Source organism: Chrysochloris asiatica, unplaced genomic scaffold (assembly GCF_000296735.1).
Source record: "Chrysochloris asiatica unplaced genomic scaffold, ChrAsi1.0 scaffold00023, whole genome shotgun sequence".
Classification (NCBI taxonomy): Eukaryota; Metazoa; Chordata; class Mammalia; order Afrosoricida; family Chrysochloridae; genus Chrysochloris; species Chrysochloris asiatica.
The window spans coordinates 2,828,550-2,848,684 of NW_006408541.1; the positions used below are offsets into that span (position 1 = coordinate 2,828,550).

General features: G+C 45.8%; 1 protein-coding gene across 1 annotated transcript in view; it reads left to right on the top strand.

Annotated features, from left to right (window-relative positions):
* Nucleotides 1–946: 946 nt before the first annotated feature.
* The window catches only part of ZBP1 (Z-DNA binding protein 1), a 31,960-nt gene continuing 12,771 nt past the window's right edge, over nt 947–20,135 (top strand). The window contains exons 1-6 of the mRNA XM_006839310.1: nt 947–980; nt 7,981–8,229; nt 11,412–11,585; nt 13,637–13,798; nt 14,231–14,416; nt 15,109–15,300. Coding sequence (XP_006839373.1) covers nt 947–980; nt 7,981–8,229; nt 11,412–11,585; nt 13,637–13,798; nt 14,231–14,416; nt 15,109–15,300 — 997 coding nt within the window. The remainder of the gene's footprint in view (nt 981–7,980; nt 8,230–11,411; nt 11,586–13,636; nt 13,799–14,230; nt 14,417–15,108; nt 15,301–20,135) is intronic.

Genomic DNA, 20,135 nt, shown 5'->3' on the forward strand with positions numbered 1-20,135 from the left:
TTTTAAAAAGCTAAAGTGGATTGAGAGAAATACTTTTAACTGATGGTATATGGAAGGGATTATAATCAATGTAATGAAACAAGTTATATGAATTGTTAAATGTGAAACTGATGATGTGCCCTGTAAACTTTCACTCAATCCACAATAAAAACCTTAAATTAAAAAAAAAAAAAATGTATGAGTTTATAATGGGGGACTTGGTGGCTCTGAGGGTTAAGCACTGAACTGCGAATCACAAGGTAGGGGTTGAAGCCTCGCTTTCTAACCCCTCAAAGATGTACAGCTTCGGAAACCCTATACAGGGTCACTATGAGTAGGGACCAACAACATATCAGACTGCTCAGTGGGTTGGTTGACCCATCTAGTCTCCCCAGGGCCCCAAAAGGTAAGTAATTCCCCCCCCCCTTTCTCTTTTTTTATGGTGGTGATTATGCACATACCATAACGTGTCAACACACCTCACGTTTACAATGTGACATTAGCACTTCTAGTAACTTCATTTTGTAGCCAAGGAAATGAGGCACAGAGAGGTTAAGTAAGTGACTCCGGTCACACAGCCGGTGGTGGCAGGGACTGGCTTTGAACCCAAACATCCTGGCTCCAAGCCTGCCTTTCTCGCCACTCATCAACCCATGTCCCCAGATGTTACTTTCCGGCATGTTTGTGAAGTAGCTGCAAGAAAGCATTTCTAATCTGTTAGTCTAGTTTCAGAAATGGGAAGCTTTCGAAAGCCATCCACATAGCTTTCATTTTCTTTTTCTGCAGAAACTTGTTGGGTTTGGCTGGTCAGAAACCAAACAGGGTTGCTTCCGGGTTGTGAACTGCTGACAGCTGCTAGCTGGTGAGTTAAAAACCACTGGAGAGCAGTACCAGAAAAGGACTCCCAACCTCGATCCCACCAACGTCCACCAGGATCCTTCACCAGGAGTCCGGGCCACCATTCAGCATGGCTGAGGCCACAGATGACCCAGGCAAAAAAGGTACACTAACTTCTTCCATCCAAAAAGACGTAGCAGTCCAGTGGGGTTCTGACCTGCTCTTTCTAGATGTTTCACAGGCTCTACTGTGTAGTGGTTACAAATCAGGCTGCTAACCTCAGGGACAGCAGTTTGAAACTACCAGTTGTTCCGCAGGAGAAAGATGAGGCTTTCTGCTCCCATAAAGATTTACAGTCTCAGAAACCCTGTACAGGGTCGCTATGAGTCGGAACTGACTCCGCGGCACAAAACCACCATCACCAATCCTGGCAACAACTGTGTTCTCAACAACAGCAATAACAGGAGGAAGAATGCGAGTTTGTTTGGAGGGCTGAGTGTGTTGCTTCAGGAATCCTGGTGGTGCAGTGGGTTAAGCCTTGAACTGCTAGCCAAAGGGTTGTTGGCTTGAACTCACCCCTCGTACCAAAGGAGAAAGATGTGGCTGTCTGCTTCCATACAGCTTTACAGCCTCGGAAACCCTATGTTGATGTCGAGTGCTGTTGAGTTGGTTCCAACTCATAGCAACCCTGTATAGAGCATCTGCTGAGCTTGAACCTTCAACTTTTCAGCTCAAACCAACCTTGAAGTCCAGCTCATTAACTCACAGCACTACACCAGGATTTCTTATAGACAGTTCTATTCTCTCACCTAGAGGGTGGCAAGGAGTCGGAGTGGACTTGCCAGCAGTGGATTTGGTTTTGGGTTTTATGCACAGCTCAACAGTTGTGCATCTTTGCAACAATAGCCTTCAGCAGTGTTTTCCAGGGTTCTCCCCTCCTTACAGAGGAGATACCTGAGGACCTGGGAGGGCGGTGACTCTCTTGAGGGCAGGAACACTGGTGAGTGTTGGAGCCAGGGCTGGAAACTGCTTATTATACTCATTTTGACAAAAGGAGTTGCTTTAGGTAAGATGTGTATGTGAGTGTATGCTTCCTCCGCCCCACAACCTTCCTCAGTTTCCTTCTTGCGTCAGATAATGCTTTCCTTCTGAACAAGAGCAGTGGCAGCTGATGATGAATGAATTCTGGGCTCGGGCACCCACTTAGCCCTGTGGTCTGTGTGCTTTGTGTTGTTCTCTTGTGTAATCGACACCACAGTCTTTGAAGTTGGTTATAATGGTTATGGCTAAGTGCCACCGAGTCAGTTCCGACTCATAGTGACTGTGTAGAGGGTTTCCGAGGAGCCATTGGTGGGTTTGAACGGCCTACTTTGTGATTCACTGTCAAGTGCTGATCCTATAGTGCCACACTAGCACTCCAGTGATGTTATTATGCCCATTTTACAGATGGGGAAACTGAGACACAGTAAATGATTCAAACCTGGGAGACAGCCATCACAGGACCCAAAGGAAGAATAAAGGGTGCTTCGGGGCAGAGGGCACGTCTCTCTTCTCTACTTGATGTATCGCCATTATGACAGCTGCTTACACTTGGTCCATTAGACAACATCCGTATGCAGACACACTGACTGGTACTTGGGAGCCTGAACCAGCCAGCCCTGTGGTTCTGATTCGGCCTCACTAAGTCACTGAGACCATTATACTGGGGTCAGAGGAGATGGAAGGAGGCAAGGGAAGCGAGAAAAGTGAGCCAACTTCCAGAGCAGGCACTACAAGATCAAAACTCTTTTCCAATCCAGGCAAAGACCAGGTGTGCAGCCTGCTGGGTAGAGCTTCCCCTGCCCGCTGCCAGTGTTATTTGGGGTGAAGGGTCTTCTACTTCCTCCTCCCCTGAGTCCAGTGAGGATGAAAACATTCTGACCACAAGGGGAACTGCCTATTTATCTCCTGCCCCACTGAGCCCTGCACCAAGATAGAAAAACCTAGAAGGCAAAGGAGAGAGCCACTGGCAGGACAGGCCCTGCTCTGAGTTTTCCTTGGGGCTCTTGGGGAGGAGATACTTCCTGGTGAGAGGAGGGCCTCTGCTTACTTCAGGCTCTTCCCAGCTGGGCGCTGGGGTTTCCTGTGCCAACCCCACCCAGTCCTCAGACTCATTCCTCTGGGTTTGGCTCCCGGAAGAGCAGCTGGTTTTGATGTTTGAGACTCTACCTTGGGTAGGAGCTAGGATGACTCATGTCCTCCTTGTTGTTGTTAGGTTTTGTTAAGTTGATTCCTACTCAGAGTCACCATTTGTGCAACAGACAAAACACTGCCGAGTCCTAGACCATCCTCACTGAAGTCACTGTTGTATTCATTGTGTCTGTTCATCTCGTTTGGGGTCTTCTTTTTCACTGACCTTCCAAGCATGATGTCCTTGTCTGGGGACTGGTACTTCCTGATAACAAGTCCAAAGTATGTGAGACGCAGCCTCACCATCCTCGCTTCTAAGGAACATTCTGGCTGGACATTTTCCAAGACAGATTTGTTTGTTCTTCTGACTGCCCGTGGTACTTTCAATATTTTTTTGCCAACACTATAACTCCAAGGGATCAATTCTTCTCTGTCTTCATCATTCATTATCCACTTTCACATGAATATCATTGTCATTGTGTGTCATGGAGTCAGTTCCGACTCATAGAAGAACTCATAGTATAGGGTTTACCAATGAGCGGATGGATGGTAGATACATATTGTTGTTGTTGTTGTTGTTAAGTGCCGTTGAGTCAGTTCCGACCCATAGCGCCCCTATATATGGTTTCCAAGGAGTGACTGGTGAGCTTGAACCTCTGACCTTGCAGTTCAAATGGCTTTGCAGTCTGGCGCATTAACCCACAGCACCACACAAGAACTCCAGATACATATTAGGCGATTGAAAAAAACCATGGCTTGGATCAGGCACAGCTTAATCTTCAAAGTAATATCTTTGCTATTTCACATTTTAAAGAGGTCTTCTGTAGCAGATTTGCCCAATGCAATATGTCATTTGACTTCTGAGTTTTACGTTCAACAAATCACACACTTTGTTTCATCTCAATGATTGCAATCCTCTCCCTGCAACAATAGTGATCCCGCTTCCTCCCTGTGATTCCTGTTTCCATTCCACCCACCTTCCCATTCCCTCTCAACTTTGTGCTTAGGAAAATGCTGCCCTTTTGATTTTGTGGGGCTGACCATCCCCTGGTGAGCAGACCTAACTAGTATTGTTGTCCACCCCCTGTATACCTATGTGCTTCTTGAAAACTGGGTCACAGGCATGAGCTCCTTTCCAGATCTGAAGGGTGGTCGAGGGTCATAGTCTCAGGTTCCTCCCATCTCTTTCTGACCAGTAAGTCCTGTCTTTTTTTTTTTTTTTTCAGTAATTTTGAGTTTTGTTCTATATTTTCTCCCACTCTATCTGGGACCCTATACTGTGATCCCTTTCAGAGCAATTGGTTATGATAACCAGACACCATCTAGTTCCTCTGGTCTCAGCATCATGGAGATTGATGTTCACAGGTTCCATTAGTCCATTGGACTCATTGATTCCAAGCCTCTTCAATTCTCATCACTCGTCTTTCTTCCACACATGGAGAAATGAAGAGCTGTACTGTAAAGGGCCACTCATGAGATTTCAAGATCCCAGATGCTACTCACCAAAGTAGGATACAGAATACTGTCCTGTGGACTCTGCTGTGCCAGTTGACTGTAGTGTCCCTGAGACTACGGTCCGGAGCCCCCAAGTCCAGCAACTCATTGCCTCAAGATGTTTGATAATATCTAGGAAGTTTCATCATTTTGTCCACTGTCTGCTCCACACATTCATGATTGTGTGTGCAAGAAAGGTAAATACTAATGTGCAAATATCCTCTTTCAAACTTATATATCTATGGATCTATGTATCTATATATAGATATATATGTTGTTGTTGTTGTTAAGTGCTGTGGAGTCCGTTCTGACCCATAGCGACCCTCAACAGGGTTTCTGAGGCTGTAATTCTTTATGGGAGCAGAAAGCCTCATCTTTCTTCCACGAAGCAGCTGGTAGTTTTGAACTACAGACCTTGCGGTTCGCAGCCCAATTCATAACCACTACGCTACCAGAGCTCCATATATATATAATATATAAATAATATGTTGTTAGGTGCCATCGAGTTGGTACCGTCTCATAGTGACCTTATGCACAACAAAACAAAACACTGCCCCATCCTGAGCCAACCTCACTACTGTTGACACACTTGAGCCCACTGACACTGCTGCTTGGTCTATCCATCTCATTGGGGGTCTTCCTCTTTTCCTCTTACCCTCCACCCTACCAAACATGATATTCTTCTCCAGCAACTGGTCCCTCCTGATAATATGTCCGAAGTATAAGAGATGAAGTTTGATCATCCTGGCCTCCAAGGAGCACTCTGGATGCACTTCTTCCAAAACGTATCTATTGGTTCTTTTGGCACTTTCAATGTTCTCCTCAAAGACCATAACTCAAAAGCATCAATTCTTCTACGGTCTTCCTTATTCACTGTCCAGCTTTCACATGCATATGAGGCTATTGAAAACACCATGGCTTGGGTCAGGCGCACCTTAGTCCTCAAGCTGACATCCTTGCTCTTCAACACTTTTAAAAGTTCCTGTGCAGCAGATTTGCCCAATGCAATTTGCCCAAGTCAAGATCTCTTGACTGCTGCTTCCGCGAGTGTTGATAGTTGGATCTTAGTATTACTCTTCTGAATTTCTATATGCAGGTTTTGTATTGTCCTGATCCTTTATCTATATTGTTTGATTATTCCTGTAGTACTTTCCTGAATTCTTCCTTGTTTTCCTCAACCTTTTGGTCAATCATTTGGAGGTACCTAAATATCATTCTCCTGAATTATTTTTCAGGTAATTCCAATACCTTTTTATCCTCAAAGCATTTTCTAGCTCTGCCTCTTGGTCATCTGTTTGTTGCTACTCTGTCTTGTTTCTTCACGTGAACAGAAATTGTCTGCTGCTACTGAGTCATTGTGATGTTGTATTTGTATTAAGTTAATGATTGTATGTTGGTGTGTTCTTAGGCACTCACCAACTGACTCCTGATGAAAGTGATCAGGAGATGAGTTTGTGAACAGATTTCTGTTTGTTGTTCAGTTAGTTTAGTTCCGGGTGGATTTAGCTGATCTCAGTTGTTGTCATTGATCTGGTGTATAGTTGTTGGTATTGGCTCTTGTCCAATTGGTGAGACTGCAGAGGGTTTGCCTGTGGCTGAACTGTATGGTTGCAAGAAGAGAAAACACACACACAAGAGAGAAGGGAAGCAACAAACCATCAAACAGCAGCAGAAAAAAGAAAATAGTACCAAAATAAAAAAACTGGCAACAACTTTCTTTCTACCAATAAGTGGTATGCCCCTACACCACCTACTGGCCTCTTGCCTTCACAGCTGCCCAAGAAAGTCCAGGAAGGCCACATTGCACCAGGCTGACCCACATAGACAACCAGTCTTTCTTTCCGTTTTTCTCAATCCCACACAATTGTTCAGCTACTTCTAGTCAGAGCTAATCCAGGGCTGGCCAGGATCGACTTTGCAGATTCAGAGCAAGGCCCACCTGAGTGAGGTTATTGCAGATGGTGCGCCCCCACCTCAATGGGACTCACAACCTCAGGGCTCACCTCCGTGTGACTCCAACCACCTGGAGAGCAGGAGTTTCCTTAGGGGTGTACACGGGAAGGAGGCCGGCCTTACCTCTGGTCGTCAAGAGAGTGTGGGGAACAAGAGAAAAATTGCACCCTAGTCCAGTGAGCCACAGGTACGTTTCTGCAATGCAAATATGTTTTCTTGTCTCTGAAGATGCTCACAAACACTCGGGATGGCTGTGGCAGGTTGAGTTGGCCACCAGCGCTCAGCACTCACGTCTTCTTGTGGTGCCTCTGCTCAGCTCTGTCTTCTAGTAAGTGTTCAACCCACTTCTCTATCCCTTCATCTGAAGCTCAGAGTTCCAAAACTATCATCTGCAACTGTCTCATTTGGTTTTCTGTGCCTTTGTTGTAGCACAGGAGTGGAGAACCTTTTCTCTGCCAAAATGTATGACATCAGTCACAGACCATACAAAGTCATCAAATAACAAAAGTCCTGCTAGGCTTGCAGAATGTGCCCTTTGGTTGTTTAAGTGATTATATATTCCTGAGTGTTTTTGTGTACATCCCAAAATAGAAGCAAATACTGTTGAATGATGATGCACAGAGGAGATTGTAATCATTGCAACGAAATGAAATATGACAGGATGAGTGCAAAACCGATGTTCTTTCATATAAACTATTACTCAACGCGCAATAAAAACTTTTAAAAAATCAAAATTAAAAAAAAAAATTGGCCTGCTATATTTGGTCAAACTCACCCCTAATGTGATGGTTTGTGACATAAGGGTTCTATGGGCAAAATATTGAATGATACAGAAGGCATAAAAACAAAAATGGAAGGAATACTCTACAAAAAAGAAATGGTCCACGTTCAACCATTTCAAGAGGCAGCATATGATCAAGAGTCAATGGTACTGAAGGGAGAAGTCCAAGGTACCTTGGAAACATTAGCAAAGAACAAGATGTCAGGAATTGATGGGATACAGATTGAAATCTTTCAACACACTGATGTGGCACTGGAGACACTCATTCATCTATGCCAAGAAATTTGGAAGACAACTACGTAGCCAACTGAATGACAGAGATCCATATTTGCATCCATTCCAAAGAGAGGTGACCCAATGGAATGCGGAAATTCTCGGACAAGATCACTGATAGCCCATGCAAGTCAAGTTTTACTAAAGGTAATACAGAAACAGCTGGAATCTGGCTGAAATGAAGCCAGGCACTGTTGCATAGATGGAACTAACAGTGGGGTTACTTCCTACTCTGTTAGAGTCTGAAAAGGCTGGCTTCCTTCATGGGGAAGATAGTGAAGGAGACCAGAGCACACAAGTTTCATGTCCCCAAGCAGAAACTCTCCCCTTGCTCTTCCCTCTACCTTCCCCCAGACGTTTCCTCTGGCCACCCAGCTGTCAGCCAGTGTCTCACTAAGCAAAGGAAAGGGTCCCTGCTCCATCTCAGCCCTGGCCTTTCTGGGGCCCAGTGAGATAGACTCAGTCCTCTTCTGTTCCTGTTGTCCCTTTCCTAGGTGAGCTGGAGCAGCAAATCCTGAGGGTACTTCAGCAGGCTGGCTGCTCCCTGAAGACTGCCCAGCTGGTGAAGACATGCCAAGTGCCCAAGAAGGAGATCAACCGGGTCCTCTACCAATTGAAGGAGAAGTCGGTAGTCACCCTGGAAAAACCTGCCACCTGGTGCCTAGGAGGGGCTGGAAATGGAGGTGTGGTTCCCACGGTGCCAGCTAATCTGGAGCTCAGTCACTGCACATCAGAGGAGGCAGGTAGGACCCAGCAAAGTCATCCAGACAGTGGGGAAGCCCAACTTTGAGACCACAGACCTGGCTTCACACAGGGCTTAGCCATGTCCTCATTCTCCTTCCCTCTGTCTTGATTTCCTTTCCTGGCCAAGGGAGATGACAATAAGCTGCTTCTTAGGCCACCAAGAGGGTCACAAGCTGTGCTCATGTCCGGGCTAGCACCGAAAGGTCCTCAGCAAACACTGATCATAGTAACCGAATATGAGGTTGTGGTTGTTGTTAGCTGCTGCCGATAGGATTCCGACTCACGGAGACCCCATGTGTGCAGAGTAGAATTGCTCTGTAAGGTTTTCCAAGCTGTGACCTTTTAGAAACATTGCCAGACATTTCTTCAGAAGCACACAAAGAAAGTCAAAAGCCTGACTGTTCATGTCACCTAGGGACTCCTACAGAAAACAATTGTTGTTGTTGTTGTTAAGTGCCATTGAGTCGGCTCTGACCCATAGCGACCCTGTACAGGGTTTCCGAGGGTGTATTTCTTTATGGGAGTAGAAAGCCTCATCTTTCAGCTGGTAGTTTCGAACCGCTGACCTTAAAGTTCGCAGCCCGATTCGTAACCACTATGCTACCACAGCTCCTTACAGAAAACAATAGTGACAATAATAACAATAGTAATAAAACAAAATTAGTATCACACTAAAATCCACTGCCATTGAGTCTAGGCCAACTCATAGCAACCTAAGAGGAGAGTAGACGTGCCCCACAGGGTTCCAAGGGTGTCATCTTTACAGACTGCCACATCTTTCCCTACCAGAGAGGCTGCTGGGTTCGAACCACTGACCTTTTAGTTACTGCTTAACCGCTGTGTCACCAGGGCCCCTCAGTATCATTCTTGTTGTTATTTTTGTTAAAAGCCATCAAGTTGGTTCCAACTCGTAGCAACTCTTATAGAGTTTCCTATAGGGCTTCCGAGGAGTGGCTGGTGAGTTTGAACCACCGACTTTGCTGTTCAAAACAACTTTGCAGTCCGGTGCATTATCTCACAGCACCACACCAAGACTCCGGTATCATTCTCCATTGTTTTTTGTTGTTAAGTGCCTTGGAGTCGGTTCCGACTCATAGCAACCCTGTATAAGGTTTTTTCTAGTTTTATGGCCAGTAACAAAAAAAGCTGGCCGATGTTTGGGGAGTCCTGGTGTGGCACTGTAGGATCAGCACTGGGCTGCTAACCACAAGTCCACCAGTCTCTCCTCAGAAACCCTAAGGGGTCACTATGAGTTGGAACCAACTCGATGGCATTTAACAACATCAACAACAATGGTGGGAGGGACCTGTGCCTAGGGGTTCTGGGTCCCTTGATTTGATCCTTTGTATCCCTGGGATGGAGATTTTATTCTAGTCTAATCTAATCTGGAGTACTGGTGTGGCACTGTAGGGTAAGCACTGAACTGCTAACAACAAGGTCAGTGGTTCAACCCCACCAGCTGCTCTTCGGAAACCCTATACAAGGTCACTATTGTAGCATAGTGGTTATGAGTTGGACTGCTAACCTCAAGGTCAACAGGTCGAAACTACCAGTTGTACTGTGGGAGAAAGATGAGGCTTTCTGCTCTGGTAAAGATTTACAGCCTCAGGAATCCTATACTGGGTTGCCAGGAGTCAGAACCAACTCCATGATACACCAACTCCAAGACATGTAACCAACTAACCAGTGAGTTGGAACCTGCCTCGATAGGGTTTAACCAACAACACCAGTCTAATCTAGTCTAATTCAATATTCTCTCATGTAGTTGTTGTTGTTAAATGCCGTTGAGTCGGTTCCGACCCATAGCGACCCTGAACAGGATTTCCGAGGCTGTAAATCTTTACGGGAGCAGAAAGCCTCATCTTTCTCCCGCGAAGCAGCTGGTAGTTTTGAACTGCTGACCTTGAGGTTTGCAGCCCGATTCGTAACCACTATGCTACCAGAGCTCCTTAATATGCTCTAATAGGTTCTTTTATATTCTATGCTAATTCTATGCTATTCTATTCTAACCTACTCTATCCTGTGCTACACAAAAGAAATCTCACCCTAGGAAAAATTCCCCCAATTCTACAGAAAAGGAAGCTGAAGCCCAGAAAGGTTCTGGAACACCTTTAAGGCCATACAGTCAGAAGGAATTTAAACCTAATTTGTTTCATTCTGGAATCTGAGTTAGGAATGGTGAAGCAGTCTGCAGCAACTCTTCTTTAGAATGACCCTCCTTTACCTTGTAGAGACCAGTTCCTCTCCTTGTTCCCTTTCCTCTGACCCAGTTTTCTTTCTCCAGCCCAGAAGTGCCTGCAAGACTCAGAAGACATACCCCAACATCCTGGGTCCCCACTCAGCAAACAGCGTAAGAATCTTCCTTCCCTTTCACTCCCCAAGACCTCTTGGAGTGTTAAGACTGCTCAAGAAGCATGGCGCACCATCACGAGGTCCCCACCGTGTTCAGAGGCGAGACTCAGTCTTCCCAATGAAGTCTTTAAATAGACAAGGAATTATTATCTTTGATCAATAGCCAGTTGCCAACAATTCCCTGACTCATGGTACGTCGTCAGCATAGAACTTTGCTCCAAAGGATTTTTAATGGATAACTTTACAACAAAATTTTTTTAAGTTGTATGTCAGCATAGAAGTTTGCTCCATGGGATTTTTAATGGATAACTTTACAACAATTTTTTTTTAAGTTGATTGCCAGGGTTTTGTTCTGAGGAACCTCTGGGTGGACTCGAATCTCCAACCTTTAAATCAGTGGCTGAGCCCCATTTATGCCACACTGGGAGTCCTCTTTGATCAGTTCATGTAATTTATGCACCAAGCATGTATACTGGAGTCCTGGTGTGTTTCTGTAGGATAATGTGCTGGACCACAAGGTCGGCACTTCACAAAAACAGCCATGTATACTGGAATGATGCTGTAAGATATGCACTAGGTTGTTCACCATAGGGTCGGAGGTTCACCAGTCACTCCTTGGAAACCCTATTCCGGGTTGCTATGAGTTGAAATCAACTGGATGGCACTTAACCATAACCTCTGTGGTGCAGTATTATGAGGCCCATTTTACAGATGGGGAGACTGGGCACAGAGGGGCAGTTCACTCACTCAGTGCTACAGAATCATAGGTGCCAGAGCAGATCCAGACCACAGGGATCCAGTCTGTTAGCCACCTGCCTCCTGCTTTCAGGGAAAGCAATTTACAAGCTGCTGGAAACCAAGGGGCCCCAGAGCGCCCTGGGCATTGCCCACGCTCTAGGAAGGAAGACAGCGAAAGACGTCAACCCAGACCTGTACGCAATGAGGAACAATCACCTCCTGAGCCTTGATAAGAATACAAAGTTGTGGGCGATTTATGGGCCAGGTGAGTCCTCACCTACTGTCTGCACCTGGGTCAGGGCAGTGGGTCTGAGCTTTAGGGAGAAACTGCTACCCTCTAGGGTCCACTCTGCCTTGTTAAACATGCCCCCAACAGTTCTGGGAGGTCCCAGGGGAATGGGGTGTGCTGGTGGCAGCAACCAGGAAGGGGAGGTGGCCCATCCCCAACTTTATCAGCCTTGGAGTACAGAGGACCATCCAAGATTGGTAATGTGGGGTTTTTAAGTTGCCAGAAGAGGAGACAAGGCTGGGGCTTAGAGACTCAGAGGGTGTGTCCCAGGTCAGACACAGGGCCGAGAGCCCATGGTACTTTTAGAGGTCCATGAAAATGCTTTCATTTTCATGTCTTTTCAAATTGGAGGTTTTGGGGGTGGGGTGGGGGTAGTGAGTCACATTAGAGTAATAATGAATATTGAATGACGAACTTGGATTGCATGCATCTTTATAAGAGTACCATTGCTGATATGGGCTTTTAAATACTACTTTGTTGGGAAAGACCACCATGTAAGTCCCACTGTGGCCCCATGAATTGGCCCTGTACCCCAGCTCATGGGGCACCGGGGGGTGTCAGTCCCCTAATACTACTGTGAGGACAGATTGCCAGTCACATTGGTGACAAATATGGGTCCCTCAAAATGCCATACAAGTTTTCTTTTTTCTCTTCTGGGGACACAGGATTGTTGTTGTTAAGTGCCAGCAAGTCAAGTTCCAATTCATAGCAACCCTGTACAGGGTTTCCAAGGAGCAACTGGTGAGTTTGAATCTCTGACCTTGCAATTTAAAGCCTTGCGGTCCAGTGCATTATTCTGCAGCACCACACCAGGACTCCTATATGTTGTTAAGTTGTTGTTGTTAAGCACCGTTGAGTCAGTCTGGACTCATAGTGGCCCTGTGTAGGGTTTCCTAGGAGTAGCTGGTGAGTTTGAACTGCCAACCTTGCAGTCCAGTACATTATCCTACAGCACCACACCAGGACTCCTACACAGAGGCATTCAAAATGGTCCAGCTCTGACCTACCATTGCGGGCTGTCCTACAATACAGTCTCTAATAAAACTAGGCTGTCTGGAACCCTCCGTCATAGAACTGTTTCCCTTTATACCAAGAATGTGCCCCCGCTGACCTAAAGTGCTTCTGAGATTGTCCAAGACCAAAAAACACGGTGGTTTCATATGTGCTAAATATGTCCATGAAAACTCGAAGCTCTTTCCTTATTAAAGAGCAGAAAATCGTGAGGCACAGAGTCAGAAAGCCAAATATTAATAATAAAAGAAACGATGCCTTTTGCATTTTGAATAAGAAAATGCCATGAAAACCAAACAAAGCACATCTGTACCCAGACTTGGCCTGTGGATAGTCATCTTGCAGCCATGACTGGATGGGGAAGGCTTTGGAGCACAGTTGTCAGGGCATGCCTGCCTCGGGGAAGGGGACAGTGACTAGGCAGTGGTTAAAGGGCCAGCACTGTGGATATCTGGTCATGGAGGTTGCAGAGCACATAGGAAGAATGATCTGTCATGGCGATTTCCATTAATCAGCAGCTGCGTTGCTAACTATGCTAGTTCCTGGACCCCATCTGGGACCAACTGACTCTGAACCCTCAAGCTAGGGTCCTGGGGATCTATGTTTTAACAAGAGTTGTTGGTGCTTCTGATATTTGCAGCCCTTGACTCTTAGAGAGGTACAAATGGATAAAGTAAAATACTATCATTAAATTATAATTCATTGTGTTTTTGATAAAGGTTTACCCATCAAATGAGATTCTCATTCAACAATTTCTACACAAATGACTCAGTGACAGTGGCCACATTCTGTACAATGTGTAAGCAGTCCCAATATTTCCATTCTGGTTGCTCCATTTCCATTTTTCTAGTCTCCCTGTCCCTTTATGCTCTCATCTTTGTTTAAAAGTCATTGTTAACCATGTGATTTCATGTACATGATTCTTTTAAAGGAGTACAGTACATATAGATTACACTATTTTGTGAGCTATAAGGTTACCTCCAGGGTTGAGTGGATTTTTTTTTTTTTTGTAAAAGATTCCAGGAGAAAAAGTCAGTCCACTGAAAATACGTACCAGCAAAGTATAGTCAACATGACCATCCAGAACGGACCCAATGGCTACATTTCCATTTCAAACTCTGAAGGCATCCAGATTGGAGACAATAACACCATACAGAAACACTCAAATAAGGAGAGGGGTAAGCCTTCGACAACCAGGAGTGGGGACCTGGAGAGACACCTGACCCTCCCGAAGGATGATGGGAAATGTTGTAGGGTTAATCCTCTGAGAACAAAGGGTGGCTCAAGGACCACTTTCATGGCCTGGTCCTGGGTTTGTCACCCAGAAAATGAGTAAGTCCTTCTTTGTGCCTAGATCAGACCTCTCCTGCTTTCCTTCCACTTCAATACCTGCTGCCTCTGGGGCTTGCCAGTACCCCAGCGACTCTCATCTCCTAAAAATGCCTCGAGTCTGGTATTGTTGGTTCCCAGTCCAATGGCGTCTAGGGAGAGTAAAGAGCCCAGTCTCCTCCACCTGGCAGGATAGTGCGTGTGAGGAGGGGTTGGGAAAAGGAGGACAGTAAAGTCTGGAGTCCCCTCCAGAGGAGACATGTTGCTGCCTCCCCTGCCAGGCTACAAGGCTCCCTCCTGCCCCTCTCCAATGGCACCAGATGATCTCTTCAAGCAGGAGGCTCCAACCAGTGCCGGCAGCTCCCAGAACATTCGTGTGGTGCTGTGCAGACAGGTACAACAAGGAGACTACAACGAGATGTGCTTTCAGAACACCCTGGACGAGGGGCCTAACTGCAGCCTACCAGGTAGCCTTCTCTTGCCCACACCTCACATCCCCCCGCTAGAAGAATCTTGAGCCAGTGTCTCTATAGAAAAGTCCTGTCCTTCCACCAAAAGGCTGCACCAGGGTAGAACAGGTGGGACTTCTAGAGTTTAAAGTCTGAGTTTCCATACCTCACCACCCACCCTCAGAACCTCAGTTTCCTCATGTGTAAAATGGGTGAGAAGCAGGCCAGCAGAAGCAAGGTCGGGGAAACAGCTGCAATCAGGAAGAGTGCCTCTAAGGAACATGGAACCAGCAGGCAACCTGGGGACCTAGTTCCATATAAGAGATATGGCTACTCAGTGACCCAGGCTCTCAGTCTTCTGCTACCCTGTGAGTCCAGGCATGGGCTGGGGCACAGGAACAGCAAAGGAGCCTTCAGAGGAATTGCAGGGGAAGAAGGGAAGCAAGAACGCCAGAAGTTTCTAGAACTTCTCCCGGCTGGCAGCTGCTGAGCCTGAGGGAGATAGCAGAGTGAGGAATGGGGGACATGAACCTGAAGTGGCCAGAGGCAGGGGCAGCTCAGGTGGGGGACAGTGTGGGCATGGTCTGGGAGGTGGGACAGTGACCCCCTGGGTAGGAAGTCCACAGAAGAGAGGCCTGTGAACCAGGCTGGGACCAGGGCTCCAGGGTCACCCTCTAATTCCAGCATCTGTCTTTCTGGCTGACCCACAGTCTCTGCCACTGCTGTTGAGAAGTCTCATGTGCAGAGCATATACCCAAACCAGGACCTCACCAAGAGGGCCCAGAAAGTAAACGTCCAAGTGTATCCTGAGGGTACAACCAATATCAACAAAATGACTGTCCCCTCAGTTGGTCCAGAGGGGGACCGTAGGAAGGACCCCGGAGAGTCTGAGCAGGATGAAGGTGAGTCCAGGAGCTGGGGTGACATCATTCAGTACACGATTTTAGAGTCTTATGCAGACACTGTGGGGACAGGTCAAAGGGGACCTGGGGGAGGCAGAGGACGTTGGGGAGGGCATGCATGGTCAGCCTGTGGCATGGGGACAAGCGGTTTGGCCACCAGTTAACAGAGGCCTTTGTCATTTTCTCTTCCCACAAATCACGGCTCCTTCACGATCCAGTAGCCACTTCCCTGGCCATCCCTGACATCACTGGGTTGCTCACTTCCAAGATGGAAGCATTGGCTCTTGGAAGACAGGACCCTACACCTACAGAAGAAGAGAGACCCCCAGAGGAAAATTAGAGGGACGTGGGATTATAACAAACATGTAGCTGCCAGCAGGTGGACCTGTGGGGGAGATCAGAGAGACAGGAGGCCTGGGCTACACGGCCCCTGAATCCCATAAATGACTTTTTTTTTTTAATGCTTTATTGTGAATTATGTGATTGTTTACATAGGAGGACATCAGCTTCACATTGATGCCGTTGTATATCGTTTCCTTGCCATGATTGCAATCCCTTCCATGCATCATCCACCAACCAAAGGGTATACCCTGTAAGCCTGCCCCCAAGTCTTCCGCATACCGCCCCTCTCCCTGTCCGAGTCCAAAGTCCCCAGCTGTTCCATCTCCCCACGTCATCGGCTCTGCCTCCATCCCTGGCATCACTGCTTCTCTGGGTAGGGTTCCATTCTCTGCTCTTCTCCTTTGATGGTCCCAGGGACCTCTGCTCCTAGACTGAAAGGTTAATCACTCCCCTCTGTTTGTCCCGAAAGTTTACCTTTACATTCCAGCCCTTACAATCAGTCCTGATAACAATTATTCGCTATTGTATCGCAAGAGACCAATCCGCATCACCTTTTATCAGCCCTTACTAGACAGAATGGATACTACTCAGTGGAGATTCTACCTTGCTTCACGCCATCTGGATCTAGGTTCCCTCTTGAAAGCTTGTAAGCCAGGCACTTCTTGCCTCTGTAGCCACCCCCTCCCCCTCCATTCTGGGTAGCTAATGTCCAAGTTGCTCATCCCTGTCCATAGGTGTATGTCAAGTTCATCAAATTGTATCAGATTATTCTTTTTTCGCTCTTCTTTCTTCTAGTTGAGCTCTGATCATCCAGCCATTGAAACCAGGTCAACTGGGTATTATCTGCAAGTGTGGGTGTACGTATGCATGTGCCCTCTCATCTTATCAGCTGGACATTTCACTTTCCACTCTAGTCCTCTGTGGCTATGTCACTGACTCTGGGTCCAAGAGTCCCCTGGACTTGGCACACTGCTAGCCAACCAGGTCTCCATCTGGGTTCACAGGAGTCTATTGAGCATTGTAGGGCTTAGCTCGCAGCTTTATTGCTGTTTTTCCCTCATTTCCCTTATCGGTGATGAACGTGGTCACCAATCAGAGCACACATTCCCATTGAACCTTAGTCTTAGAAGGGGGTTTGCCCTGAGGGGGACCTGACCACTTGCCTTAATGTCTTCTGGGCAAGCCACTTGTTTGTTCTTGTAGTAATCAGTCAGCTTGCCTATATTGTTTTGTATTTTTCCTGTCAGTCTTTCTTTCAGGAAGTATCTTCTGTTCTTCTGGCCACTCCAGGCTGGTCTGCTTGTCCTTTCAAGTGGAAATTTCCCCTCAGAAGATTCTGGATGCTGTTCAGGATTCCACCTATGGTCTTGTGTAATGCAGAAGTTCCACAGGAAGCCTCCTTCGCTAGGCACGTTGTATCCCCATTTTAGGTATTCCAATCAGTTATAGGCAGAAGACAGACTTATAAGCTTTCTATGGTGATATTTCTGGCTATTCCTTTCTCTCCCCTTCCAGTGTCTATTTTATAATGGTATGCCAGGGAAACCAAGATTCAACAGACAGCCAAGCATCTTAACATTATTTCCCCCCTCTTCCCCATTCAAACCATGTTTCAATCTCTGTATCCCAGAGCCCTTTTGTTCCAAGGTTTTGCATACATTATTATTAATGTCTCTGTCCCACTTCAGTTTCACATTCATCCTATCGTATTTCATTTAATTGCAATGATTAAAATCCCCTCCATGCAACATCAAATAACCAAAGGATACAGCCCACAGGCCCACCCCACCCCCGGCTGTCAGCAAACAGCTCCTCTCCCTCCCTGAGTCCCATGTCCCCAGCCACTCCATCTGTCCATGCCATCATAGTCCCACCACCGTTTGGGGTCTGGGCAGTTTCCAGCCTCCCCCGACCCCCCCCCCAAGGTATTCCAGTTCGTTATAAGCTGGATACAGGCCCAGATGTTTTCTGTTGTGATGTTTCTGGCTGTCTACCCCCCACTCAAGTGTCTATTTCACAATGGTAGGCAAAGGAGACCAAGATTCAAAAGACAGCCAAGCATCCTAACATTATTCCCATCTTTTCCCCCTTTCAAGCCATGCCTCAATCCCTGTTTCCTGAAGCCCCGTTATTCCAGGGTTGTGCATACCTCGTCATTTAGCTCTGTCCCACCTAGCCCATGCGAACCTGCCCAACCGTTCTCCTGTCTGCCTTGTTCTTTCCCCCCTCCTCCTTCTTGTGTATTGCCAGCCTTGCGCCCCCCACCCCCACCCCGGCTCACAGTTTCTTCTGTGTCTATTCCCTACACTGTGCGCTTTCTTCCCCTCACTCCCTCCCCATCTGTCATCCCATACATACCAGTGATCAGCACTTATATATAGCGATCCCCCCTCTTTGGGTGGGTTCTTTTTCTTAGTCTTTCACAATAATGGTTTTATGCAGTATTTCTCCTTTTGTGACTGATTAATTTCACTCAGCATAATGTCCTCAAGGTTCATCCATGTTATGTGGTGGCTTGCAGCTTTCTTGTTGTTCTTCAAGGTAGCGTAGTATTCCATTGTGTGTATGCACCACAGTTTGTTTATCCATTCTTCAATTGATGGGCATTTTGGTTGTCTCCATTTTTTTTTGCTGTTGTAAATAGTGCTGCTGTGAACACTGGTGTGCATATATCTACTTATGTTATGGCTCGCATTTCTTGTGGGTAAATACCATGTAGAGGAATTGCTGGGTCATACGGTATTTCTATTTCCAATCTTCTGAGGAAGCGCCATATTTCTTTCCAGAGTGGTTGGACCATTTTGCATTCCCACCAACAATGTAGGAGGGTCCCAGACTTTCCGCATCCTCACCAGCATTTGTTGTCCTCTGCTTTTTTGATGTTTGCTGTTATTGCTGGTGTGAGATGATATCTCATTGTTGTTTTGATTTGTATTTCTCTGATGGCTAGTGATCGTGAGCATTTCTTCATATGTTTGTTGGCTGCCCGGATCTCCTCCTTGGTGAAGTGTCTGTTCATGCCCTGTGCCCATTTTTTAATTGGGTTATTTGTCTTTATCTTGTAGAGGTGTTGTAGTTTCCTATATATTTTAGAAATGAGTCCCTTATCTGATGTGTCATTGCAAAAGATTTTTTCCCATTCTGTGGGTTCCCTTTTTACTCTTTTGGTGAAGTCTTTCGATGCACATAAGTTTCAAAATTTTAATATTTTGTCTATTTTTGTTTTCACTTTTCAAAATGTTTGGTAGTCTGTATATGCCCTGAATTAGCACCCTCACATTTGTCCCTATTTTTTCATTAATGACCTTCACAATTTTGGGATTCACATTTAGATCTTTAATCCATGCCGAGTTCATTTTTGTATAGGGCATGAGGCAAAGGTCTTGTTTCAGTCTTTTACATATAGCTTTCTAGTTCTACCAGCACCATTTGTTAGAGACTGTCTCTCCCCATGCAATATGCCTAGGTACTTTGTCGAAAATCATTTGGCTGTGTGTGGTTGGGTTAATTTCTAGATTCTCGATTCTGTTCCTTTATCAATATATCTTTCATTGTACCAGTATCAGGCTGTTTTGACCACTGTAGCCACGTAGTAAATTTTGAAATTGGGGAGTGAGAGACTTCCAACCTTGTTTTTCTTTTTAAGCAGTGCTTTGCTTTTCCTGGGTCTCTGTCCTTTCCATATAAAGTTAGTAATAGTCATTTCCATCTCCTTGAAGAATGTTGTTGGAATCTGGATTGGGATTGCATTGTATGTGTAAATTGCTTTGGGCAGTACTGAGATTTTCACGATGTTGAGTCTTCCTATCCAGGAACATGGTATGTTCTTCCACTTCTGTAGGTCTCTTTTGGTTTCTTGTAGTAGTGTTTTGTAATTCTTTTTGTATAGGTCCTTTGTTTCTCTGGTTATGTTGATGCCTAAATATTTCATCCTTTGTGCAGCTATTGTAAATGGTATTGCTTTCCTAATGCTCTTTTCAGCGCTATCATTGTTGCTATAGAGAAATCCAACTGATTTTTGTATGTTAATCTTATACCCTGCCACTTTGCTGAATCTTTCAATGAGGTCTAGTAATTTTTTTGCTGAGTCTTTGGGGTTTGCTATGTATAGGATCATATCATCTGCAAATAAGGAGAGTTTTACTTCCTCTTCACCAATTTAATTTCTCTATCATGCTGTATAGCTCTGGCTAAAACTTCCAGCACAATATTGAATAGAAGTGATGATAAAGGGCATCCTTGTCTGGTTCCTGTTCACAGAGGGAAGGCTTTCAGTTTATGTCCATTGAGAGTGATGTAGGCTGCTGGTTTTGTATATATGCTCTTGATTATGTTGAGGAATTTCCCTTCAGTTTCTACTTTGTTGAGTGTTTTTATCAGGAATGGATGTTGGATTTTGTCAAATGCATTTTCTGCATCAATTGATAATGGTCATGTGGTTCTTTTCCTTTTTCTTATTTATAGGATGTATTATGTTGATTGTTTTTCTGATG